The sequence below is a fragment of the Hyperolius riggenbachi genome, chromosome 1 (assembly GCF_040937935.1).
Source record: "Hyperolius riggenbachi isolate aHypRig1 chromosome 1, aHypRig1.pri, whole genome shotgun sequence".
Classification (NCBI taxonomy): Eukaryota; Metazoa; Chordata; class Amphibia; order Anura; family Hyperoliidae; genus Hyperolius; species Hyperolius riggenbachi.
Window position 1 is genome coordinate 207971839 of NC_090646.1, and position 27721 is coordinate 207999559.

The 27721-nt window shown below is 41.9% G+C and overlaps 1 protein-coding gene across 3 annotated transcripts in view; it reads right to left on the reverse strand.

Moving 5' to 3' along the window:
* Nucleotides 1-2522: 2522 nt before the first annotated feature.
* JADE1 (jade family PHD finger 1) overlaps nucleotides 2523-27721 on the reverse strand; it is a 165684-nt gene continuing 140485 nt past the window's right edge. For all 3 annotated transcript variants that reach the window (XM_068279870.1, XM_068279853.1, XM_068279861.1), the window contains exons 9-11: nucleotides 20938-21459; nucleotides 15415-15535; nucleotides 2523-10123 (exon numbers count right to left, since the gene is read on the reverse strand). In XM_068279870.1, coding sequence (XP_068135971.1) covers nucleotides 9240-10123; nucleotides 15415-15535; nucleotides 20938-21459 — 1527 coding nt within the window. In that variant the 3' untranslated portion in view covers nucleotides 2523-9239. The remainder of the gene's footprint in view (nucleotides 10124-15414; nucleotides 15536-20937; nucleotides 21460-27721) is intronic.

A 27721-nucleotide genomic window follows, 5' to 3' on the forward strand; every position in this document is an offset into this window, starting at 1 on the left:
CAGTAAAAACACAGCTAAATATTCATTCTGATGATTGACCCACCCCCTTCCCACTACAGGAAGATCAGGCTAGGAAGTTGAGGGAAGACATTGAGACATGATTGTTGCCTGGTCCTACTCAGCATGGATGGATCGGGTGGAGATCATCTAGTGTCTGTACAAACCTACCACCCAGCCCTTTATGGTGTGTGGATTGTCTGTTCAATGCAATTCCATCCTACATATAATCTTACCTCTTTCTTAAAAAGCATAATCTGTGGTGGTAACACCCTGTTCTGTTCTACAACTCAATATGAAAAAACAATTACAAAATTTGAGTCTATACTATTGGAAGCACAAAGAAAAAGGAGGACTAGAGGGGAACTAAAAGGGTTCAGACCTGTATTTACAGAGCAGAGACAAGCACAACACTGCATAGTGATCACAGCCTCCTGTGTTATGTACATGTCATATTCAGCCAACACAAGTCATTTGGAACAAGTTCAGTTTTTGTTCAAATCAGATAAATATTGGAAGAAACACAGATGAAGGCATAGGTTTTAAAAAACTTAGAAATTCACAATAGTGCAAATAAACAATGCTAAAGAAGACCTTCAGATTTTGCATGAGATGGAGAAATGGAGCACATGAACAGATTGAGTAAATGTTTCTCAGCTGCATGATTCGAAGCACTCATAGGATCATCTTTCAAGATCAGATTTATAGGTGACAAAAAATACAAACCAGAGTCTGAAGACTGGGGTTTGGCTGTCATGCAATTAATGACTGAATCTTGAAAAAGATTGTGCATACTCCTGATTTGAGTATGTGCACATCAGAACTTGAATTGAAACATAATAGTCTATTAAAAGGAGAACTCCAGGATGTGCAACATAAAACCATTTCCCAGTATTATCGGGTATTGCATTGAATCTTTGAATACGGTCTTAACTTTGATTAGAATATATTGTACTTGGAAAGACTGCAAAAACAGCATTTCTGCTATTGAAACCCTTTCAGGCAGAGCGCTTTATGGACTTCTACAATGTTTTTCCTTTTTTACCCCACGACATAAAAGCAGACCTCCAGTGTAAAAATAAAACCAGCACTGCCAATACAGGAGGTGAAGTTAAAATAGACTAACAGGAAAAAAAGTTTTGCAACACCAAATCCTGGTTTTGTTGGATAGCCACGCTTTCTGAAAAACTGCCATGGCATTTTTCTTGCTCTAAAGCAGTGTCCCATATTATATCAACTTTCCCTGCATGCAAATTTTGGATGTGATCTGAATTGGCGCTGGGTGAAAAAATAAAAAAATCATATTCCATCACACATGCGCATGAAACTTTGAAGTCATGCCATTTGGATGCATTTTCACATTACAAATGTCGGCATCACATCTTGCAGATGCATGCCCACACAACTGAGATCTAAGCCTAAGAGATCTGTGGATGAAAGGTACCTCATAGCGTGGTCTGGGTGCTCTGCTTCTAACTGTGCCAATAAGTCAGTCAGCCTGCTGTCAACAAGAGACGTAATGAAGGGCGAAGGTGGTGGTGGTGGGGAGACCAATCATAGTGTCATCCTGCCCTTTTTTCACTTTGAAATTTACATTTAACAACAAGTAACAAATCCCAGGCAGAGATCACACACACCACTAATGTCCTTGAAGCTACAAATATTAAACCGGTCTCTATGAAATCTCAGGGCTTATACAGACAGGTGAGTAACAAGCTTGTTAGAAGGGGCAATAAAAAAAAAAACAAGTAGTTCAAAAGTCGTCAGCTACAAAATTTGTATGTAATAAATGAAAATGTTATTTCTATCCAATCTTTAAATCCATTGAAACACCATGGAGTTCTCCTTTAAGGAAGTGTCAAAAGTTTGCAGCATCTTCCTATAATGAAATCTCACCTCACTGGAACTGAGAGTTGGCTGCAGTTGCACAACTAGACATAAGGTGCCCATCAATGATGCAATCTTTAGTGTACAATCTCACCACTTACTGTATGTGTAATGTGAAGGACTACCTCTAAAGTATCTGTTCAAAGTATATTTACACAGTTTACCCTTCTACTACATACATTTGGTAAGACTGTATCATTAATGGGCACTTTTAAAGTGCCAGAACCACACAAGGGGATATCATTTAGGAAATCCACCCAGAGCTCCACAATTCTCTATTTAACAAGCATAAAGGTCTTCTTTAAGTCATAAAGTGTCAAAACAGGCAACAAGTCGGAAACGTTCATGAAATGGCTTTGGAGAACAGATTTTTCATTTTGCCCTAGACACTTTTGAGTGTGAAAAAGCAAAACCATCCTAAAACAGCTATAACCCTAATAAAAAATAAAATAAAAAAAATTATTAAAAAAAAAGGGGCTAAATATCAAAAAGATACTGGATGAAATCTACAGACTATACTACTGGAGCTCATATTATAAATTGAAACCCATGATAAATTGCTGTAATGTTAAAAAAAAAAAAATAAAAAAAAAAAATGATGCAAATTATAGAGAAGAGCCTATGCTCTGCACAAGATTGATTTTATAACAAAAGAAAATGTAAAATAATACGCTTTTTGCTGTCCCAATCGGTAACAAATGCATTACTAGAAGGACTGACCAATAGGCATGATCAATGAGATGCAAATATTTCTAAGTTTATGCAGGATTATGTAAATTTGAATGCAAATGTATGCAGCTTGAAATTGGACCAATCAAGTCCCACCAAGGTTTAAATTGATCGGTCCATTTTTTAAGCTGCATATACTGTACTTGCATACAAATTTACATAATCCTGCACAAACTATTTGTATCTCATTGATCATCCCCACTGACCAATCCATGTATTGTATGACAACTGTCATTCAGGATGTATATTTCTACAGAGGTCAGGGGGAAGCAGGAAATTTGGGCACCCGTTAGCTGCAGAAGTTTGGGTGCCGCCATAGGGGCCCATTGAAATTATCGTCAAAGAGGAGAAATGTGGGCGCCCAATAAATATTGGGAGTCTGGGCTGCAGGTGTCCAAATTTCCTCTCCTTGCCGATAATTACAATGGGTCCCTATCGCGGTGCCCAGTTTTATTTTTTTTATGGTGGCAGGGACCGTTAAGGTTAGGAGCAGGGTAGGAGGTGCTAAGGTTCGGCAGAAAGGAGTTTCCATTGGCTGGAATGGTTAAGGTTACACATGGGGGGAAATTGGTTAGTTAAGATGTCGGTAGTGGGAGGGTTAATTGTGAGAATAAGCTTAGGTTTAGCTATAGTAAAATATCAGTATTTAATACAAATATTGTACTATAGTTTTTCCACTAATAGTAAAATATTTGTAAATTTGCAGATATGCTACAATTGGGATAACTGGGCGCCCAAATTTCCAGGTGCCCTTTTCAACGTACGCAGTCAATACCCCACGTGAAGTTCCCAGCGAACCTTGTTTCTACAGCTAGAAGAAGTTGGAACTGTGTTACTGCTCCCAGACATGGTCTGTTCAATAAGAAACCACAACAATAGAAAATAGAATTTTTCTGGATTTTCATAAGTATAGAGGTCTAAAGCTTATTATACATGCGTTACTTTTACTGGCCGATTTATGTCCAAATCTGACAAAAATATTTTACTCCCGACACATCTGATCACCTAATTTTCAATTTTTGTATCCAATGGACATGTTGGATAATTTCTGTGCAATCGGTCGCGGAGCAGTGGTGAGGGATCATAAGCTGAAGACTGATGCACTGCATCAAGCTGTACAATATTAGTAATTTGATTGATGCGTAACAGATTTTTACTGAAAACTAGTCAGGAAGGGATAGATGTCCAAGGTGGTGGAGAATCAATCACCAGCCAAAGATCTTTCAGTCTGGGAGAGATTGTTTGGCTTGCCATACTGGGCTGTAGTTGCCCCACATACTGTATGCCTAAGGGCCAGTTCACGATGCAACACAAAATGGTCTGTTTTACAGGATTGAAAAAACTCAGTAAACAGATCCTGTGTTAGTAATAGGATCTGTTCACACTTGTCAATCCCAAGCAGATTGGTTTGATTCATTACAGTTAATACAAACTTCCGGCATGCATGATTCTTCCGGACAGCGAGTGCATTTCCCACATAAGCCTGTGGTGTAAATGTATCTGCTCCTGATTCCAACCAGACACCATAAGAGCGCACACTACACCATCTGCTTCGAATGGGCCGATTGTGATCAGGCTCAATGTGAACCAAGCCTAATAGTCCCCATATGTTTCAAATGTAAAGAAGAACAATGAGGAAGAGCCGAGAAGTTCAGCGATATGACCTGATTCTGTCCAAGGTCACTTGTTATTGCAAACCTGAACCAAAAACACCCTAAACAAAAAAAACTTGATATAATGAACTGTATGTGTAGTACGGATAATTAATAAACATTAGTAGCAAAGAAGAAAAAAAAAAAAAAAAGTCTATTTTTGTTTTCAGTTGTATAGCTTTTATTTATAACATTGCATCATTCTGTTACAATTGCAGTTTTAAAACCACACTATCTTTTGCTAGAAAACAAAGCAGAAATAATGTTCCTGCAGTAAAACCTTATCACAGGCTGTCTCTCACGGTTTAGGTGCTTCAGAAAACAGGACTGTATTAGACCCAATGTGTCAAATAGCTCATAGAAGCTCTTTTGCATAGAATTGTTTTAACTCTTCCTGTACTGGAAAACAATGAGACTTTTCTTTGCTACCAACGTTCTATTTATTAGCGGTTTTACACATACTATTCATTATTTCAGAAGTTTATTTTCGCTTCAGGTTTGCTTTTAACTGTTTAATGATGTGACTAAGAATCCCAATTGCTCATAGACCAGTGGTAAGTAAGAGAAGCTTAGGCTTCCTCGGTTACCAAATTGTCTTCAGGATACAAATCTATCTACTATATAAACAGTGATGTAAAAAAAACGAGGAATATTGGAGGGAGCAGGACCATATTAAAATCCAGAAATTACTTTTTATTGTTGAGGTTTTCGACAGGAAACTTAAGGTGTGAGGCAAGTTGATGACAACTTCCCTTTTAAAATTGCCATTTGCCTGGCTCCTGTGGTCATTTGTCTCTTCTGAAACAGTAACCCAGAACTAGTATGCAGATCAGGTGGTTGGACTCATCTTGACATATCTAGCATGCATGTTGTAGGCGCAACCAAAAGATCAGTACAACAGTCATTCAAATAGCATTATTAAAATGAGATTGCATAATGGCAGCCTCTATATAGCTTTCACTTCAAGTCCCCTTTTAAGCAGCATTTGTTATGTCAAGGATTGTAGCTGAATGCACAGTTCTGGCTTCAAGACCAAATAACTAAAGCATTGTGGACCTTCTAGAGGTGTGCTGACGACCTTGGCAGAAGTTCATATTTCACGTGTGATTTTTCCAAACATAGAAGCAAAAGGAAACATCTCCCCTTTGTATCTCTAGTTGTAAGCTTATTGACTTTTTTTTGGTAAAGCTCTTGAAACAACTTGTAATAAGATACCAGTTAAGCTACGTACACACGTCCAACAAAGTGCACGACCAACACCACAAACAACGACAACTTGTTTTCCCACGCACCTACCAACTGAACCACCAACTCATTTACATACTGCACGCGCAAGCGAAACGACGGACTGCACAACATGTCCGCTTTCAAAACAAGTACGTAATTCAAACAACGTTGTACACACGTGGCCATCTGCACTATATCAGCCCAAGAGACGTGCGAGTTGATCCCCCGGATGGATCTGGCAAACCGTTTGTTATCAGATGCTCATCTAGTCGTTTGCCACGTGTACCCACGCCTGATTGTCATCTGATTCTGGTCTGTTGGACAACAATCAGGCGGTTAGTTTAGGCGTGTGTACGGGCCTTATGGTGGACCTCCAATGTCATGGCTACACATCCACCATAGTGATACAGGTCTTCAGTGATTGATCATCCCCATGTACCTTGGAGGGTGCGGCTGCACAACCACAAAACAACAACTGCAGAGTGTTGCAGTTTAGTGTCTTTTTGGAAATATTACACATTAATTCTTCTGCAAAGAAAATAAATAAGGAGATTTCTCTTTAATTACGTTATGAAGTGATTTATTTCCCCATTTTAAGCATATCCCTGTGAGACTATTCTCATGTAACCAATAGCTTATTTGCCCTATGACAACCTTGCCATAGCAGGAAAACAAGACTTACTACACCATTTCAAAAGTTTGCTCAACCTGCTTTTCTACTCAAGTTCTGGAATTTTTAGTGAAATGTCACTTTTGTAGAGAAAAGACATCTTCAGTTCAGCTTTATTCATGGCAATTATTAATAAGCATTTCAGCTTACTTCACTTTGTGCATACAAAACACTGCTGTTCCTTAGGGCCCTTTTACACAAAGCGTTTTAATGCGTTGCATTTTGATGCTTTTTTCTCCATAGCATTGCATGGTGAAAAAGCTTCAGATTTTCAGTGTTTAGTGTAAAAGAGGCCACAGGGAAACATGGGCACTGGACTGCACATCAGTTGTCCTTTCAGTTACAAATGACAGTAACTGATATAGTGTAAAAGGACCCCAAGTGTTAGGGCTCAATTCCATTGCAACGCACAGCAGCGCGGGGCTCTGCGTTGTGCGTCACTCCCGGAGGGCGGATTACGATCCCATTAATTATAATGAATGGGATTGTGGGTGCAATTGTCCCGAAATGCAGGCAACCATGTGCTGTGATTCAGAAGTGAGCCGCAGCGCATGAATGGAAACAGCAGACAGTGCAGTCCTTGCACTGTCTGATGTCCCGTAAGCGTGGCTGAAAGTGTGCTATATGGAAACAAGCTGTAAAGTAAAACAGTGTGAATGCAGCAGTTTGTGGATTAGTCCAACATAAGCGCATGTCAGTCATTTTAATTACTCATGTGGTACCCATAGGCAGTCTAACTGCACTCCAAAGAAAGTACAGATATGTGCAAATGGTGGCAAATTGCCCTTTACAGTCAGTTTTGGAAAATCATAGCTGACTGGGAACAGATTTTTTCAAATAAGCTTATATTCCAAAACAACTTCCACAGTAGTGACAAAATGTACATAGTGAATTTTTAACAAAAGTGGAATTTCTCTTCAAGGAATTGTCTAGGGATGCAAGGTCACAATGCATAAAATGGAGCACATTAGGTTTGTATTGTACCAGAATGAACTGATTTGGTTCTACATGAGCAGGATAGCAACATGCTCTGTAGAATGGAGAAGACCAGGAGAAGTTAATGGTTACTGCACAAGAGTTCCTGTTCAGTTGACTTTACTAGTACAACTGTACCTCATCCTAACTCAGATGAAATAATGCATTCATAATTATTACAAAAACCATCATTTGGACAGATTAGCTCCAAGTAGCCTTCTAGCTAAACAAAGGGCTGAAAATATTTGTGTAAGTAATATATTTCAAGGGTACCAACACCACTACAAACACAGAACCCTCTTACCTGATGTCCTCTTACGGAAAGCTAACAGTAACCCGAGTGGGCTGTTAGATTGTACGTTTGGTGGTGCATGCTGGAAGAGATCAAGAACGTGACAGTTTCTGTAATTTGATGCAGACTGTAGCTGGACCAATCAAACGCAGCTGCCATTGATTTGATTGTAGCAACTTTTGAAATGTATTGATTATTTCTACTGTATGTGTTATTCTTGTAAACTGAAAGCCAGAGATCATGTATTACATTAAGTTATCTTTACAAATTCATTTGCTTTAGAGAGTTAATGGGCATAAAGGAAACTCACAGATCATTTGTTTTAGCAGTACAAACTTCATCAACAAAGTTCTGGGTTTCCATCAAGGACATAGTCAGTCTATCATGAGCTACCACCAGTACCTTCTTTTCAACAGAATTAGTTGAGGAAAGCAGTACCTATAACTGGAGATGGAATGTATGTGTTGTCTGTACAAAGCCTTGCTGTTTGTGGCACCCCATGTACATCTGTATAACAGAGTCTGCATATACACTGTATAAGTATCTGAGCAAGATGCATGTAGGCCACACCGTAATGGTCTGCTAGCGAAATTCATTCAGGGGCAAAGTCCTGATGCTTTTCATTACTCAAGGACCGATACATGAGTGTTAAAAGAACATGTAGTCCACTGAGTGCTATGGTTAGATGGAAGCTTAAATAACCCCACAGAAGAGACGTCCAGTAAATCGCCTACTATTGCAACACTGGACACAACCAGGAGGCTGAAATGGCATGGGCAAGAGACAATCAATGCAGATAAAAACATGAAAACAGAGCCAGAACTAACTCTGGATAGCTGGGGATACATGCCCACAAATGGACTGGCTAGTGGTGGATTTGTTCAATTACTTGCTCAAATTTACTTAGATGCAAGTGCAGCATTGTGACATCCGGGAATGTCTATTGTCTTGTTTCCTTGCAATATGCAGGGAGATCATAAAGCCATTCATTTCATCTTTATCGTTAACAAATGGAACATCCATTAATCAAACCACAGCAATAAGCAGAGGTACAGTTTTGCCACAAAAATGCTTTCCACTATACAGTCTGTAATTGTATAGCATTTGTACTGTCACTACACTACACAGTGTATTTGTATAGCATTTAGAATTCTGTGTGTATAATGAACAACTTGTTTTTTTCTCTTTTTTTTTTACAACAAAGGAGGTTCTCCCTTTAATTCCAGTTCCACAAACTTAACATATAAGTTCAAGTGCATACTGGTTCATGTCCGCAACAGTGAGTGATCAAGTGCTTCCCTACATGTATTTCTAAAGACTTCTCGCTCTGGCCCAATATGTACCCAACACAACTGGCCATTGCGCTAACATAACAGCTTAACAGGCAAACAAAAGCTTAAGACCATGCCTGGCATGTGGATCAAACGCAAGGAAATGTAACGGACTAGAAGTGCAAGTTTGTGTATCACTCCAAAATGTCTTTGTGCTTTCAGTGGAAAAGTGAAAGCACTTCCAGTGCATCCTACCCTCACCATGTAAATATTCGTCAGACGCCATGTCTGACAAACAAATACATGAACAATGCATTTCAGCAAATCAGAGAAAGGAACTAACTGAGTAGGAAGAAAGTCCTGGATTTTCAAGTGCAAGTAAACAGGTTGAAGCAAGTAAAGGAAGAGCTGGCGGTTGACCTGTCCATTCATAGCCGCAATAGCAAGCCTTTCCTTTTCTCCTCTGTACATAAAAAGGTAATGCTTGCCTGCAGATAGTCCTAAGTTTATAGTGCTGAGGACTTCATTGGGTCATCCAGTCAGGAGGCTAGGATGCTCCTCCTAATGTCTGTCTCGTACCTGCGATTCATACTGCTGCCAGATGACAACCTTTGTAGTGAACACTTATCTGTTGATTCTGTTTCAGAGTCACTCATCTCGGCATCAGGGACGTACCCATCGTTGTCACTGACAAGCTTAACCTTGCCTTTCCTCCTGTCGTTTGGTGAGACTAGTCCTAAGTACTGGCAGTTGGCTTTCGTTTGACAGCTTTCTGTCTTTTGTTGCTGTCGCTCTCCTTTCTTTGGAATCCGGAATCCCCCCCAGTTCTTCACTGGGCTTGTAGGCACTTTTACGGAGGAAGTTTGATTACAGTGAATTTTGATTAAAGAACCACTGTACTTTGATAAGCTGTTTCCAGCTGAAGTCTTCTTTGTGAATAAAGTAGTGGTTTTTCCACTACATTGGCCTGTGGTCCTCTTATTTTCCACCTGCCTTTCAGACAGATCTCCAGGCTTACAAGTTTTATGCTGATGCTTATGAGGCTTCTCTTTGAGTTCTGCTCTTACAAGGTCACACTGAGGGCGGCTGTCCCGCCTTTTCCTGTGATCTGGCATAGTCATCTCATTCTTCTGCTGCACAGGTGCCACTTTGGCAACGGCCTTTTCCAAAGACAATGTGGGGTCAGGAGACACAATTTCCCTCCTCTTATCAGAGGAGCTGGAGCGTGAGTGCAATGTCTTCATGCTGCTTGACGACCTATCTTTGTCCCTGTTCTTTTTGTGAGACAATTTCATGGATCGCCCCAGTGATGAGCCCAGCTGTTTCCTAAAGTAAGCAGAGTGCCACTTCAAATCTTCAATTTTTGGTGCATCTGGGTCAGTTGGCTGGGTGTTGAAGAGTAGAGCGCTCTCAGATATGGCACCTGGTACAAACAGAAATGCAATAAAGAAAGAAGTCAAATTATTAATAATAAATTTTCAGAAAAAAAACTGGTTAAAAGATCACTTGATCTTGATGAAGAATACATTTGAATTCTTTTTACTATTAAAACAATATATTTAATGATTTGATTACATTGTGTATTGTCACATTAAAGCCCATCTTAACCTTAAAAAAACAAAGCATTTGGATAGGTACAGTACTAGCTAGATCACAATTTCTAAACACATTTTAGGGTTCATTCAGACAACATGCATTGCTGTTCAGATTTCAGCCATATGTATAGTGTGCAATAAGCATGGACATCACAGATGGAGCAGTATAGAGCGGGTGGGGCAAGTTTGGATACCAATACCCTTGGACAGGCAGATCGCTGGGTCAAGGCACCGGTGGTGGTGGTGGTGGTAGTACACACACTAGATTCTCCTAAGAGGCAGCTCTGATCAACCATCTTGGCTAAGAACTGTTGGGGTCTTAAAAGAACCAACAGGAAGCTGCAAACCTTACCCACCCAACCACACACACTTTCCCCCATGTCACAGTATGGTGCTGTCTGCACCTGGACAGCAGAATGTCAGCTGCTAGTCTGTGTTTCCACCTTGGGAAATCTCAGATACACTTTAAAGGTACTCACTAATGATACAATCTTGACCGTTCAATCTTACCAAATCTATGTTGTAGATGGGTAAACTGAGTGAATATACTTTGCATGGTTCCTTTAGGTAGTATCTCATATTACGCAGAAGTAGTAAGATTGTACAGTGGCCACCCTAGATCTCAAACACTACCTGCATCAGGCAATCATTATGTAAAGTTAGGTCATCAGTTCCCATCTTTGGTACATGAAAGTGTAGAGCAGAGCCAGTCTAGTGGTCTATGGCAGCAAGTTTTGTTTTCTTAAAGGACTTACGATGCTTAGGAAAAAAAAAAAAGGTACCTCTAACACTGCAGTCATCCTGGTAGACAGCCTGCACCCTCCGTTTCACTTTCCATAGCTCTATTAGTTTATTCCAGGCTCCGGAGAAGACCCCGAGCCTCCCCAGGGTTGCCCTATGTGATATCGATAAGGTTCGCCGTTTTAAATTTAGCGGCTGCATGACATCTAGGAGAGCATTAGGAGGATGGGAGCAATGATGCAGGGAAGAGGGGGCTCTAGAGACCTGCGCAGCCGCACTGGCGGCAATGCGAACTGCGCAGGTGCTAAATTCAAAGTGGCGATCCTAGTGCAGCTGCGCCGGTATAGAGCCCCGTCTTCCCCACATCATTGCTCCCAGCACTCTCATAGAAGTCATGCGGGCGCTAAATTTAAAGTGCCGATCCATATCTATATCAGATAGGGCGACCCTGGGGAGGGTCGGGGTCTACTCCGAAGCCTGGAATAACCTAATAGAGCTATGTAAAGTGAAATGGAGGGTGCAGGCTGTCTACCAGGATGACTGCAGTGTTAACCACTTGAGGACCACAGTCTTTTCGCCCCTTAAGGACCAGAGCCTTTTTTTCCATTCAGACCACTGCAGTTTTCACGGTTTATTGCTCGGTCATACAACCTACCACCTAAATGAATTTTACCTCCTTTTCTTGTCACTAATAAAGCTTTCTTTTGGTGCTATTTGATTGCTGCTGTGAGTTTTACTTTTTATTATATTCATCAAAAAAGACATGAATTTTGTCAAAAAAATGATTTTTTTTTTTTACTTTCTGTGCTGAAATTTTTCAAATAAAGTAAAATTTCTGTATACATGCAGCACGAAAAATGTGGACAAACATGTTTTTGATAAAAAAAAAACCCATTCAGTGTATATTTATTGGACTGGGTAAAAAGTTATAGCGTTTACAAACTATGGTGCAAAAAGTGAATTTTCCCATTTTCAAGCATCTCTGACTATTCTGACCACCTGTCATGTTTCATGAGGGGCTAAAATTCCAGGATAGTATAAATAACCCCCAAATGACCCCATTTTGGAAAGAAGACATCCCAAAGTATTCACTGAGAGGCATAGTGAGTTCATAGAAGATATTATTTTTTGTCACAAGTTAGCGGAAAATGACACTTTGTGACAAAAAAACAAAAAAAAGTTTCCATTTCTTCTAACTTGCGACAAAAAAAAAAATGAAATCTGCCACGGACTCGCTATGCTCCCCTCTGAATACCTTGAAGTGTCTACTTTCCAAAATGGGGTCATTTGTGGGGTGTGTTCACTGTCCTGGCATTTTGGGGGGTGCCTAATTGTAAGCACCCCTGTAAAGCCTAAAGATGCTCATTGGACTTTGGGCCCCTTAGCGCAGTTAGGCTGCAAAAAAGTGCCACACGTGGTATTGCCGTACTCAGGAGAAGTAGTATAATGTGTTTTGGGGTGTATTTTTACATATACCCATGCTGGGTGGGAGAAATCTCTGTAAATAACAATTTTTTGATTTTTTTACACACAATTGTCCATTTACAGAGATATTTCTCCCACTCAGCATGGGTATGTGTAAAAATACACCCCAAAACACATTATACTACTTCTCCTGAGTACGGCGATACCACATGTGTGGCACTTTTTAGCACCCTAACTGCGCTAAGGGGCCCAAAGTCCAATGAGTACCTTTAGGATTTCACGGGTCATTTTGCGACATTTGGTTTCAAGACTACTCCTCACGGTTTAGGGCCCCTAAAATGCCAGTGCACTATAGGAACCCCACAAAAGACCCCATTTTAGAAAGAAGACACCCCAAGGTATTCCGTTAGGAGTATGGTGAGTTCATAGAAGATTTTTTTTTTGTTACTCATTGGACTTTGGGCCCCTTAGCGCACTTAGGGTGCAAAAAAGTGCCACACATGTGGTACCGCCGTACTCAGGAGAAGTAGTATAATGTGTTTTGTGGTGTATTTTTACACATACAGATGCTGGGTGGGAGAAATATCTCTGTAAATGACAATTATTTGATTTTTTTTTACATACAATTGTCCATGTACAGATAGATTTCTTCCACCCAGCATGGGTATGTATAAAAATACACCCCAAAACACATACTACTTCTTCTGAATACGGCGATACCCCATGTGCGACACTTTTTTGCAACCTAGGTGCGCTAAGGGGCCTAACGTCCTATTCATAGGTCATTTTGAGGCATTTGGATTCTAGACTACTCATCACGGTTTAGGGCCCCTAAAATGCCAGGGCAGTATAGGAACCCCACAAGTGACCCCATTTTAGAAAGAAGACACCCAAAGGTATTCCGTTAGGAGTATGGTGAGTTCATAGAAGATTTTATTTTTTGTCACAAGTTAGCGGAAAATGACACTTTGTGAAAAAAACAATAAACATCAATTTCCGCTAACTTTTGACAAAAAAATAAAATCTTCTATGAACTCGTCATACACCTAACAGAATACCTTGGGGTGTCTTTTCTAAAATGGTCACTTGTGGGGTTCCTATACTGCCCTGGCATTTTACGGGCCCTAAACCGTGAGTAGTCTGGAAACCAAATGTCTCAAAATGACTGTTCAGGGGTATAAGCATCTAAAAATTTTGATGACAGGTGGTCTATGAGGGGGCAAATTTTGTGGAACCGGTCATAAGCAGGGTGGCCTCTTAGATGACAGGTTGTATTGGGCCTGATCTGATGGATAGGAGTGCTAGGGGGTGACAGGAGGTGATTGATGGGTGTCTCAGGGGGTGGTTAGAGGGGAAAATAGATGCAATCAATGCACTGGGGAGATGATCGGAAGGGGGTCTGAGGGGGATCTGAGGGTTTGGCCGAGTGATCAGGAGCCAACACGGGGCAAATTAGGGCCTGATCTGATGAGTAGGTGTGCTAGGGGGTGACAGGTGGTGACTGGAGGTGATTGATGGGTGTCTCAAGGTGTGATTAAAGGGGGGAAATAGATGCAAGCAATGCACTGGCGAGGTGATCAGGGCTGGGGTCTGAGGGTGTGGGTGATTGGGTGCCCTAGGGGCAGATTAGGGTCTAATCTGATGGGTAACAGTGACAGGTGGTGATAGGGGGTGATTGATGGGTAATTAGTGGGTGTTTAGGGTAGAGAACAGATGTAAACACTGCACTTGGGAGGTGATCTGACGTCGGATCTGCGGGCGATCTATTGGTGTGGGTGGGTGATCAGATTGCCCGCAAGGGGCAGGTTAGGGGCTGATTGATGGGTGGCAGTGACAGGGGGTGATTGATGGGTGATTGACAGGTGATCAGTGGGTTATTACAGGGGGATAGAGGTATACAGTACACAGGGGGGGGGGGGGGTCTGGGGAGAATCTGAGGGGTGGGTGATCAGGAGGGAGCAGGGGGCAGTTTAGGGTTAAAAAAAAATAGCGTTGACAGATAGTGACAGGGAGTGATTGGGTGTAAACATGGGTCTGGGAGGTGGGCAGGGGGGGGTCTGATGGGTGCTGTGGGCGTTCAGGGGCAGGGGGGGGGGGGAGAAATCAGTGTGCTTGGGTGCAGACTAGGGTGGCTGCAGCCTGCCCTGGTGGTCCCTCGGACACTGGGACCACCAGGGCAGGAGGCAGCCTGTATAATAGGCTTTGTATACATTACAAAGCCTATTATACACTTTCCGTGCGGCGATCGGGGTGCTAGTAACCCGCCGGCGCTTCCGAACAGCCGGCGGGTTACGTTGCCGGGGGGGGGGAAGCCAGTCGCCGGCGGCTGATCGCGTCACGAATGACGCGATCGCCGCATAACCACGCCCGCCGCCGATGGTCGTATTGCCCATCGGCTTAAGGCGGTCGGCAAGTGGTTAAAGAGCCACCTAACTTTTTCATATTTCGCATTGTAAGTCCTTTAAGGGCGTGGGGACAGGTAGCATTTTGCACCCTCACTGTTTAAATATTTGAACAGCATCCTGGCATAACTACTAACAATGGAGAGCATGGAGGACAGGATTTTAGTTAGGCTCTAACCAATGACTGACTACAGTGACGTTTTGCTCAGAACAGAGAAGTGAACTGCAGCATTTCAGTTCAGTTGACATCTGCAGGGATACAGCAACAAAGTACGTTTGTCAGTACATGTAACAAAATAAATGAACATACAGGTCTGACTCACAGAATGTGATCGTTACGTAATTTGAGAATGTCATGCACAGCAAGTAAAACATACAAATGCTATTAACAGTCTAATACTATGTACACACATTCGATTCTCTTCAACCAATCGCTGATTGGAACAATCATTCATTGAAATGATCAAACGACCTTTCATGGTGATTAGTGAACGTGTGTACGCAGGTTAACGCATTACTGTTATGCGATATGTAGCATATGGGTATCATACCAGCACTGGTTCTGTCCTTTTCCAGGAGTTTGGTGTAGAGGTTAAAGATCTGCTCCTGCACTTTACATACAGACCGCTTCATCTTTTCCCTTCTGGTTACCATGTAAGTGAGATTGCGAACCTAAAAACAGAGGAAAGGGAATTTTAGATCTTGATATAGGATTTGTTGAGCACACAGGAAGCATCTTGACTTTACGCTACAATCCTCCCTTGGCTCAGTGAGGATTAGAACAACAGAACAGATGTACAGATGACAGTATAAAGCCACAGGACTCGTGTAACAAGATCCAGAGGATAAACAGCCAGGGACTAGTGCCTAGCCATCCTGATGCAGCACTGATACATTGCACTTCCTGCATTTATTCTGAAGATCAGACAGATTTCATAAAAATAGGTGTTACAGAGGAAAACAGCAGCAACACTTGCATCTGTCCTAATTGATCTAAAGGCAGTGCAACTGAAATCTATTACTGAGCAACTGTTTAGGTCTTTATAATAAGCACAGCATTAAGAGACAAACCAAGAGACAGCTTTCTTGGTTTTATAACAAGTCGCCCATACGCAAGATTGGATAAGAAATTAGAATTTCTATGGTTTGCTTCGTATATCAGTATATTGGATGGTAAGGCTAGCTGTAGCCACAACTATTACACCATATTAGTTGCATTTTCACACTGAACTGAGTGGGTGTCTACACGCAGTGCTCGGTTGTTGGATAACGTTAAAGAGGCACTGCGGTGGCATAGAACGCAGTAAATTATTTAAGATACCCAGTTTCACTTCCTATAACAATATATTGCAGTATATTGATACGCAGCCCCATCCTCCTACTGATGCTTAGCCTATGTTGATTAGCTATGTGGAACTCTTCTCTCTCTCCCCCCCCCCCCCCCCCCCCAAGCATTCTGGTAGACCAGGTATATTTTCTACTGGCTTTGGAACTCTCAGTACAAAAGCATTCGGTAGAGATACAAATGGCAGGACTTAAGAGGTTGCTACCTGTGATAAATGTCAGGATGTAAATCAGGGAGAGGAAACATTTTACAATTGGCAAACACTGATCAAATCTCTAAAGTTATATTGTAAAAAAAAAAAAAAAAAAAAAAGTAATATTGTAAAAAAAAAAAAAAAAAAAAAAAAAAAAAGTAATATTGTAAAGAAAATTTTTTTTTTTTTTTTTTTTTTATTAAATATGTTATTTTCACTACAGTTTCTGGGAAAGTCATGTTTAAGAAGGCACTAATTTGGGGGACCAGCCAGCATTGAGACTGTCAGAAAAGACAATAAGTAATTTTTCCCCCCATTTTGCCCAGAGCTTGAGGGCCCATTCTCACCTGAGCGGGAATCGCGCGATTCCCGCTCACGGCAAACCGCTAGTGGTTCTGCAAAAACCGCTACACAATGTAGCGAGTGGCAGTTCTCACTGCCGCGGTTAGCGATAACCGCAACCGCGCTGCATGCAGCGGTTTGCCGGCGACGAGTGTTCCGCAATTAGCGATCGTGATTAGCGTGCACAGCACGCTATAGCGATCGCTCCAAAACCGCCGCATTTTCCAGTGATTTTTCCACGCTAATCGCGGGAAAATCACTCCCGCAAGTTCTGCGATTGTAAGTATGAACGGGCCCTTACTTTTACCACTATTGTGTGCAATAACAAAATATTAAAACCATACTTATTGCAATGGGAGGTCAATAAAAACAGACTACTTTTTTACAAACTAAAGCTGGCCATACACTGGCCCGATTTGCCACCGTTTCGACAGCAGAGTCGATCACTGGGATCGAATCGGCTGCCAATCGTTCGCGCTACACGCCGAATTTCGATCCATTTCGTCCGATCCCGTCGATCGCTCCGTGCGGAAAATTACCGTTTATCGCCCGCGGGTAGGGAGCGCGTTGCTAGCGGCGTTCGAGTGCCCGACGCAATAGAGCCCGCATACATTGCCTGCTCCGCCGGCGCAACTCCAGCCCCCCGGTCACCGCTGCTCTGTCTGCGCTCTGGTCTCCAGGTCCGGCATGCCTCACTTCTTCTAGCCCGGCAGGAAGTTTAAACAGTAGAGCGCCCTCTACTGTTTAAACTTCCTGCCGGGCTAGAAGAGGTGAGGCATGCCGGACCTGGAGACCAGAGCGCAGACAGAGCAGCGGTGACCAGGGGCAGTCGCGCCGGCTGAGCAGGTAATGTATGCAGGGGGGGGGGGGCGGCGTCAGCAGCAGCACCACAACAGATTGTGAACGGTTTCAGGCTGAAATCGGTTCACAATCTGTTTGCAGTAAAGGTAGCCATACGATCCCTCTCTGATCAGATTCGATCAGAGAGGGATCTGTTGGTCAAATCTGATGGCAAATCGACCAGTGTATGGCTACCTTAAGTAGCGTTCCTTACAGTCTCCTACAGCAACAGGCAATCTGAGTGCTTTCTATAAACTTTATTAAATATGCTTGTCACTTTCATCACCAAAATAGTCTATACTACAGACATTCACAAACAAGTAATCAGTCGGAATATGACACTCACTGCTTAACTTCAAAGAATATCCAAGGTGAAAATAAAATAAATGGATGAGATAAACAACTGCATCTATCCTCCTACTCCTAAATTTATTATTTTTTTTCAGTTTCAGTCTCTAAAATAGTATTGTCTCGATTGCTAAAGTCATTCTCACAGTCTGATAGCCAAAACATATAAACCATTGCCTTTTTTTTTTTCTCTCCCCTGAAAACTCAGAAGCTATTCTCTGGCTGGAAAAGGTTTTATGGTTTTAAATCCTTATCAGTGAGGATTATTTTATAGTCCCACTTGGTCCCGAAACTCACTTGCATACCTGATGTTTAACGCTTTCAGGTGGAAAAAGAAGAAAAGGAACACAATAGTTATTTGTGTGCATGGCACCGTGCAAACATAACTACCTCATCATGTCACATCACCTTGAGTATCCTTTAAAGCATACTTGTCGAACTCCGGCCCGCAGGCCAAATCTGGCCCTCAGAGCCATTACATTTGGCCCTAAAGTGGTTTCTCCACTGTGCATTAGATTTGGCCCACTCTAGACCACCAGGGAAACAATATTGGAGCTGAAGCCCTATATCACCAGAGAAGGCATATGGGGGTAGGGAGGGGGAAAGCACTTAACACCAGGGAACTGTATAGGGGAGGGTGGAGGCCACTAGACACATGGAAACTGTATAGGTGAGAAAGGTGATTAGACACCTGGGAACTTTATAAGGGAGGGAGGTGGCCAGTAGACATTGAGGTTGGCCCAAGACTTTAGGCTCATACACACATCAGACTATAGTCTTTGGAAAATGAAAGATCACAGACCAATCTTACCACCCTTCATGTAGTATGAGAGCCATACTCTACACAGTCTTTTCTATGGAGCTGAACTCCACATCAGAAAAAAATATTTGCAAGATGCTGCACACACAGATGCTGTACAGACACAAAAGATCAGTATCTACAAAAGATCTGTTCCTGCCAAAAATCCATTCCTGCAAATTGCAATGATAGTCTATGAGATCTGCAGATCATCATACACACATGATTTAACTGACATTCATCTGCAGATCAAGCAATCATCTGCAGATCTGAAAATCCATCCTGGTGGATCTGATCTGCAGATGAATGTCAGTTAAATCATGTGTGTATGATGATCTGCAGATCTCATAGACTATCATTGCAATTTGCAGGAATGGATTTTTGGCAGGAACAGATCTTTTGTAGATACTGATCTTTTGTGTCTGTACAGCATCTGTGTGTGCAGCATCTTGCAAAGATTTTTTTCTGATGTGGAGTTCAGCTCCATAGAAATGACTGTGTAGAGTATGGCTCTCATACTACATGAAGGGTGGTAAGATTGGTCTGTGATCTTTCATTTTCAAAAGACTATGGTCTGATGTGTGTATGTGGCCTTTGTCACAGTGTACAATTTCGGCCCACTTTGTTTTTTGAGTTTGACACCCTTGCTTTAAAGGGAACCTAAACAGAGGGATATGGATTTTTCCTTTTAAAGTGACTCTGTAACAAAAATTACAACGTTTTTTCTACCATCCTACAAGTTCCTAAACCTATTCTTATGTGTTCTGGCTTACTGTAGCTCTTTCTACTATAACCATCTCTGTAATAAATCAATGTATCTTTCCCCTGTCAGACTTGTCGGCCTGTGTCTGGAAGGCTGCCAAGTTCTTCAGTGTTGAACTGTTCCTCTATGCACACTCCAGTGTGTGTTTTATTTACATAAGCCAGCAGCTTCTCTGCTATCTTATCAGTGATAGAAGAGAGCTGGATAAAAATCCTCCTCTGGAGGCTGTGAAAGGAGCTGGTCTGTCACATACTAAGGAATTAACGACATAGGCAGAGCTGTCTGCAGGAAGCCTGTAATGTTCAGTGCATGAGAGAAGCTGGGGACAGAAGGTAAACACACACAAGTGATCTCTTGAGATTCAGAAGTAAGGCTGTATACAGCCTGCTTGTGTATGGATGTATTTTCTATGTGTGGACATGCTGTACATCAACCTACTTCCTGTTTTGGTGGCCATTTTGTTTGTTTATAAACAAACTTTTTAAAACTGTTTTTGACCACTTTTAATGCGGCGGGGAGCGGTGAAATTGTGACAGAGGGTAATAGGAGATGTCCCCTAACACACTGGTATGTTTACTTTTGTGCGATTTTAACAATACAGATTCTCTTTAAAATAATACCAGTTGCCTGACTCTCCTGCTGATCCTGTGTCTCTAATACTTTTAGCCACAGCCCCTCAACAAGCATGCAGATCAGGTGCTCTGACTGAAGTCAGACTGGATTAGCTGCATGCTTGTTTCAGGTGTGTGATTCAGCCACTACTGCAGACAAAGAGATCAGCAGGACTGCCAGGCAACTGGTATTGTTTAAAAGGAAACATCCATATCCCTCTCAGTTAAGGTGCACTTTAAGAGGTGAAACTCCCAACCATTCAGTGTTTACAGGTGGTCATGTTGGGGGGTGGGGACTTTTTTTCTTTTTGCGCTGAGCACCAGTAAGATTTACCAGACACAAAATTTCATGATTTGCCTGACATAAACACCCCCCCCCCCCCCAAATTGGCCCTACACTGCAATCCATTACACATACATAGGGATCATGCTATGTAGGTGAGTATATTGTGAGTAGAGCTCGATCGCGGTGCTGTGCACATAAATAATTGATTCCCTGCTAATCCCCGGCTCCAGGACTTGACGACAATCAGCGTTAGGCGGTCCTGGTGGCGCCACCCACCGCCCATCGGCGTTAGGTGGTCGGGAGGTCGGTTAATAGTGAGCTCAAGAGCCCTGGTTAATATTAGTGTGCTGCATAGATATAAAATATGCAGAATAAGTAAATAATACACTGAAAAGACACTGCCTAAAAAAACTGCATTTGTGTAAAAAAAAAAAAAAAAAAAAAAAAAAAAAAAAACACAAAACACTTTATATAAATTTCTACCTCGCCTCCACATTCTGCAAGAACCACACACACGCACGAATTTACATTTGCCTTTTCGACTCACCCTTTCCAGATCCTGCCTCAGGTGAGTAAAGAGCTGCAAGCGACGAATCAGAAAATCTTGTTCCCGTTTGGCAAGGTTATCTTCCTCATCTTTCTTAGGAGTTATGAGTGGTTTGTTGAAGTTTGTTTTTCGTTTAAGTTTCCAGTACTGGTAAATATAATCTGTCACCTCATGTGGTATTTGCAGAGCCTTACTGACATCTTGTACATTGACAAATGTATAGAAGTCATCCTCGAGCTGCTGGAGTTTCAGCTTGCGCTGGCTTCCATGTTTTTCCTCCTGCTGGGAAGCATCGAGGCCTTCCAAAACCTCAGGACACAGTGGTGAAGCCTCAATAGCCCCATTCAGGTCACTGGCACTCTCACTGGTTTGACCATCCTCTGCCTTCTTGTCTGTACTGTGCTTTGGACAGTAGGACTTGAATTTTACTTCATCTTCCTCTGTCAGGATGGTCTTCATTTCCAAACCCCGATCGAAGGCGCACGTCACATGAAAAGCGGTGCGACAGTTTTTAATGGAGCACTGGAAACACAAAGCAATTGGAAATGGTATTAGTGATGTGTGTCACGTAACTAAAATAAGATTTGAAAGATCATATGACTTGTTATAAAGGGGATTCTTTACATAATCCTCTAACTGTCCAAACTGCAAAACCAACCAGAACTTTTAACGTTCCAGAACACCAAACAGCAAATGGAGTAAACATGAAGCATTGGCCCGAGACAAGCAATTCAGGATAGGGATGTTAAAGAGGCACTCCAGTGAAAATAATGTAATCAAAAAATGCTTCATTTTTACAATAATTATGTATAAATGATTTAGTGTTTGCCCATTGTAAAATCTTTCCTTTACCTGATTTACATTCAGACATTTATCACATGGCAACATATTTACTGCTGGCAGGTGATGTCACTGGAAGGAGATGCTGCTTGCTTTTTTGGCAGTTGGAAACCGCTGTTACTTCCCACAATGCAACAAGGCTCCCACAGTGTGATGTCAGTACCTCAGTGCTGTGAGGTGCTGACATCACACTGTGGGAGGGGTTTCACCACAAAATCAGCCATACAGAGCCCCCTGAGGGTCCATTTGAGAAAAGGAATAGATTTCTCATGGGAATGGGGGTATCCGATACGGATTGGGATGTTCAATGTTCAAGTTCAATTCTTGGTTACGGTTTCTCTAAGTTCAATGAGAGCAGAAAAAGGTTGCTATTTCCAGCATAGCCATGGCTGCAACCTCCAAACTTCTCTCACTTCACATGCAAGGGCAGGGTGGCTAGAGGATTCAGAGGGATTTTTTCCTTGAAGAATTTATAAACCAGGAGGGTATTATTGCAGTACAAATGTGTACTGTGAGAATCAAATTGGTGCAGAACATTTTTTATGTTTGATTAGCAGAGCATGTTGGGGCCTCACAAAGTCATGCACTGTAGAAGTCACAAGTGAACGGTCAGTACAGCATGACAATGTAAGGGGACCACATTCATTTTTGCCCACAGTGTTGGGACCCTCTTAAAGCCATTAGCAAGGGCACACGTCTGCACACTAGCATGGAGCTGAATGGGCTTGGCTATTTCTGCTGAGCCCAAGTGGCTGATCCATACTACTGCACAGATGCGAGCCATCCTGCCTAATTCTTGCACGGGGTCGTGGTGGAATGTTTTTCGGGGGTCCCAGCACAGGAAGGTGGAAGGGTACGGGAGCAGCCTGTGGAAGATCTAGATACTTCCCTCTACTGAAGCAAGTACGTTTTTGGGATTACAATCCTACAGGTTTGCTTTAGGGTTAACCTGTTTTTCTATAAAGCATGCTATGTATACAAGGTGTTGGTGGTGATGAACATGAGGACTGGATTCCATTCTTGACAGCCGAGAGCAATATTGAAGATAGGTTTTAAATAATGCACCACTGGATATTAGAAAAAAAAACCAAAATGCTTGCTACTCAAAGCAACCACTCATGCTCGCTTGGTTTGCATTCCAGTGAAGGAAGATGTCAGGAATGACGTGATTGGCTGCTAAAGGTAAAGCTGCACTTTCAGGCAATCGACCTTAGCAGGGGAAAAACTGGAGGTGTACAAATAAACTTTTAAAACTGCAATCAATGTAGAGATTTATTTTACAGGAAGTTTTTTTTTTCTTTAGGCATATAGTTGTACTTAACAGCTTCCTAACCTGAGAGACTAACAAATAATGACAAGAGAATATTTCTTGGCTCTCTTGAAGAGAAGCCAAATCTGTCTCCTCTGGGCTCTCCTGCTCAGGTTGATTCAGCACGCGGATGTAACAGAAAGCACACAAGACAGTTATTAACAGACTTTACATCATCCCAAGCTCTGCTACTCTGGAGCTGGAAATCAATACAGGGAAAGGGAAAAAAAAAGTAAACATAAAGGAAAGGAGGAAACGGGAAAATACAACACTATAAAGTACAAAAGATGTTATTGGAAAATGAACAGAAGACTGCAGGGTGTAGAGAGGTGATCAATACTACATAGCTCAGCTGAGTGCAATCACCTGGGCCATGTCTAACAATTAAACCCTGGAAAGGTTTCATTCATTATCCCTTGGCATTTAAATGACTGCTGTTGTTGCAATTCACTGCCAGCCTTTATTGGAATTGTAGCCGTTCATTTACAAAAGTGAATTAAGATACAGACCACACACTGTGCTCAAGACGGCTGCTCTACTCCAAAGCAACAGGCTGTGCATCAGTTTGTGATGTCCTAAAGAGCACAGCATCCTCAGACATCTACAGCTATCCGTTTAGTATGCAGACCGCTAGGGATTCACCTGCGCACCATATAAAAATTATTATGTCTGTGGGAGCCATGCAACATCCTACATGGAATATAATTTATTTTTGTGTAAGCAGGCAGTGGGTCAGAAGTTCATGCAGGCACGACGACAATGATAATAATGCATATTAAATCTGGGGAAGACCATTATCTATTACTGCTTGATAATTGCTTTGTTTTGTGACAACATGCGTTAAACATCCATTTATATTCTACATGCAAAGGAAGGACATTTATTTTAGTGTTTAATTGTGTCAGCTTAAAAATGATTAAGATTTTCTGTTCATGGTAAAAAAAAAAAAAAAGAGCAATCTACTCAGTTCAGACCTACATTTTACAAGGACTTTAGCAAATAGATTCACATCTATGAATCGTAGCATGGCAGCCTCGGCTCTTGACTGTTGGACATTATACCACCTTACCCTCACCATCCATTTTACCCCAGTGCCTCCCTCCTCTCCCTTCCTCTCTATGCAGAGTTGCGACCACAGCATAAACTAGGTAACTGACCGACTCTCGGGTCCCACCGCCGATCTCCCTTCATCTGTGCATTCAGTGTCCCATCCCTATGACTACAGTGGGGTCTCATGGTGTAACCTGTCACCAGTACATGCCAGCGGGACACATTAACAGCGACATGCTGTGGCCATAGAGAGGACAATGGTCTGCATTTGAGGGAGAGGCACATCTGCTACCTGTACGGGGAGAGGAAGCTTCCTAATACTGGGGCACACCTGGCTATCTATACTGGGGGAAGGGCCTACCTAATACTGAGGGCACATCGATCTGTCTACCTCTACTGTGGATAGGGCTACCTAAAGGGAGTCCGAGCAGTGCAGAAACTATGGAAAGATGCACATCATTTTAAAGCTCTCTTTCTCCTCTTCCCAATGATATATAAACCACCACCCTACGTCTTTTAGTTTTCGCTATTTTCGCGATTGAAATTGCCGCGACCGCGATTTCGATCGCGAAAATAGAGAAAACTAAAAGGCGTAGGGCAAAGATTTAGGTGTAGTCAGAAAGAGGAGAAAGAGAGCTTTAAAATGATATCCATCAAGCCATAGTTATATTGTAATACACAGGACGACACTTTCCCCAGTGTCAGCAGCTCCATTCTGCTGAATGCAGCTGCTGACTTTGACAAAAAGTCGCCCTGTGTAATACAATATAACTATGGCTTGATGGATATCATTTTAAAGCTCTCTTTCTCCTCTTTCTGATGACACCTAAATCTTCACTCTACGCCTTTTAGTTTTCTATATTTTCGCGATCGAAATCGCGGCCGCGGCAATTTCAATCGCGAAAATAGCGAAAACTAAAAGGCGTAGGGTGGTGTTTTATATATCATTAGAAAAAGGAGAAAGAGAGCTTTAAAATGATGTGCATCTTTCCATAGTTTCTGCACTGCTCGGAGTCCCTTTAATACTAGGAGCAGACCTGGCTACCCATATAGGTTGGGGGAGGGGCTAATTTCCTACCTGAACTGGCCTGGCCCACCTGTCAAGTTTAAGGACCATTTGCAGCTCACAAGTCAAAAAGTCCGCCCACCCCTGCATTTACCCAAAGCTGTGAACTGAAAAGTACTGAAGCCTGCCTCTGAGTGTGCTGCTGAACTATCTTTTACAAACTCTGGGTCACCATGTCACAAAGAATGAAAGTAAGTAATGCAGACATTCCTTAAAAGACAAACTGCATTTCTGATCTGGCATGTAGGTCGTGTTTTCACTTAAAGGGGAACTGAAGAGAAAGGTATATGGAGGCTGCCATGTTTATTTCCTTTTAAGCAATACCAGTTGCCTGGCAGCCCTGCTAATCCACTGCCTCTAATACTATTAGCCATAGCCCCTGAACAAGCGTGCAGCAGATCAGGTGTTTCAGACTTTAAAGTCAGATCTGACAAGACTAGCTGCATGCTCGTTTCTGGTGTTATTCAGATACTATTGCAGAGAAATAGACCAGCAGGGCTGCCAAGCAAATGGTATTGATTAAAAGGAAATAAATATGGCAGCCTCCGTATACCTCTTACTTCAGTTCCCCTTTAAAGAGACTAACAAAATTTTCAGCCTTAGTTCTTCTATCCTATAAGTTCCTTTGCCTGTTCTAATGTGCTCTGGCTTACTGCAGCCTTTCCTAATTGCACAGTGGCTGTGTTATCTCTGTTATATGATCTAATCTGTTTCCTTCTGTCCGCTCTGTTGGGCTAAGGCTTGAATGTGTGGAATGTGCAGGGCTGCTTGTGATTGGATAGAAGTGATACACACCCTCTGCAGGCTCTGTATGACTCACACACTCTGCTTATGTGAGCCCATCACAAGCTGGTTAGTTTGTAAACACTGCCTAAAACTGTTAATTACAAGCCAGGATTGCAGCAGAGAGTGGCAGAAACAGCACAGAGGGGCCCAGGAGAACATAATGAATAGAATGGTATGCTTTTTGCTGTAAACAATTTAGAGTACAGATTCTCTTTAACCACTTAAGGACTGCAGTCATAAAACCCCTTAAGGACCAGAGCCTTTTTTTCCATTCGGACCACTGCAGCTTTCACGGTTTATTGCCCAGTCATACAACCTACCACCTAAATGAATTTTACCTCCTTTTCTTGTCACTAATACAGCTTTCTTTCGGTGCTATTTGATTGCTGCGGCGAGTTTTACTTTTTATTATATTCATCAAAAAAGACATGAATTTTGTCAAAAAAATGACTTTTTTAACTTTCTGTGCTGACATTTTTCAAATAAAGTAAAATTTCCTATACATTTGAGCGCGAAAGTTATTCTGCTACATGTCTTTGATAAAAAAAAAAACATTCAGTGTATATTTATTGGATTGGGTAAAAGTTATAGCGTTTACAAACTATGGTGCCAAAAGTGAATGTTCCCATTTTCAAGCATCTCTGACTTTTCTGCGCACCTGTCAGGTTTCATGAGGGGCTAAAATTCCAGGATAGTACAAATCCCCCCCAAATGACCCCATTTTGGAAAGAAGACATCCCAAAGTATTCAGTGAGAGGCATGGTGAGTTCATAGAAGATTTTATTTTTTGTCACAAGTTAGCGGAAAATGACACTTTGTAACAAAAAAAAAAAAAAAAAAAAAAGTTTCCATTTCTTCTAACTTGCGACAAAAAAAAATGAAATCTGCCACGGACTCACTATGCTACTCTCTGAATACCTTGAAGTGTCTACTTTCCAAAATGGGGTCATTTGTGGGGTGTGTTCACTGTCCTGGCATTTTGGGGGGTGCCTAATTGTAAGCACCCCTGTAAAGCCTAAAGATGCTCATTGGACTTTGGGCCCCTTAGCGCAGTTAGGCTGCAAAAAAGTGCCACACATGTGGTATTGCCGTACTCAGGAGAAGTAGTATAATGTGTTTTGGGGTGTATTTTTACACATACCCATGCTGGGTGGGAGAAATATCTCCGTAAATGACAATTGTTTTATTTTTTTTTTACACACAATTGTCAATTTATAGAGATATTTCTCCCACTCAGCATGGGTATGTGGAAAAATACACCCCAAAACACATTATACTACTTCTCCTGAGTACGGCGATACCACATGTGTGGCACTTTTTTGCACCCTAACTGCGCTAAGGGGCCCAAAGTCCAATGAGTACCTTTAGGATTTCACAGGTCATTTTGAGAAATTTCGTTTCAAGACTGCTCCTCACGGTTTAGGGCCCCTAAAATGCCAGGACAGTATAGGAATCCCACAAATTACCCCATTTTAGAAAGAAGACACCCCAAGGTATTCCATTAGGAGGATGGTGAGTTCATAGAAGATTTTTTTTTTTTGTCACAAGTTAGCGGAAATTGATTTGAATTGTTTTCTTTCACAAAGTGTCATTTTCTGCTAACTTGTGACAAAAATAAAATCTTCTATGAACTCACCATACTCCTAACGGAATACCTTGGGGTGTCTTCTTTCTAAAATGGGGTCATTTGTGGGGTTCCTATACTGCCCTGGCATTTTAGGGGCCCTAAACCG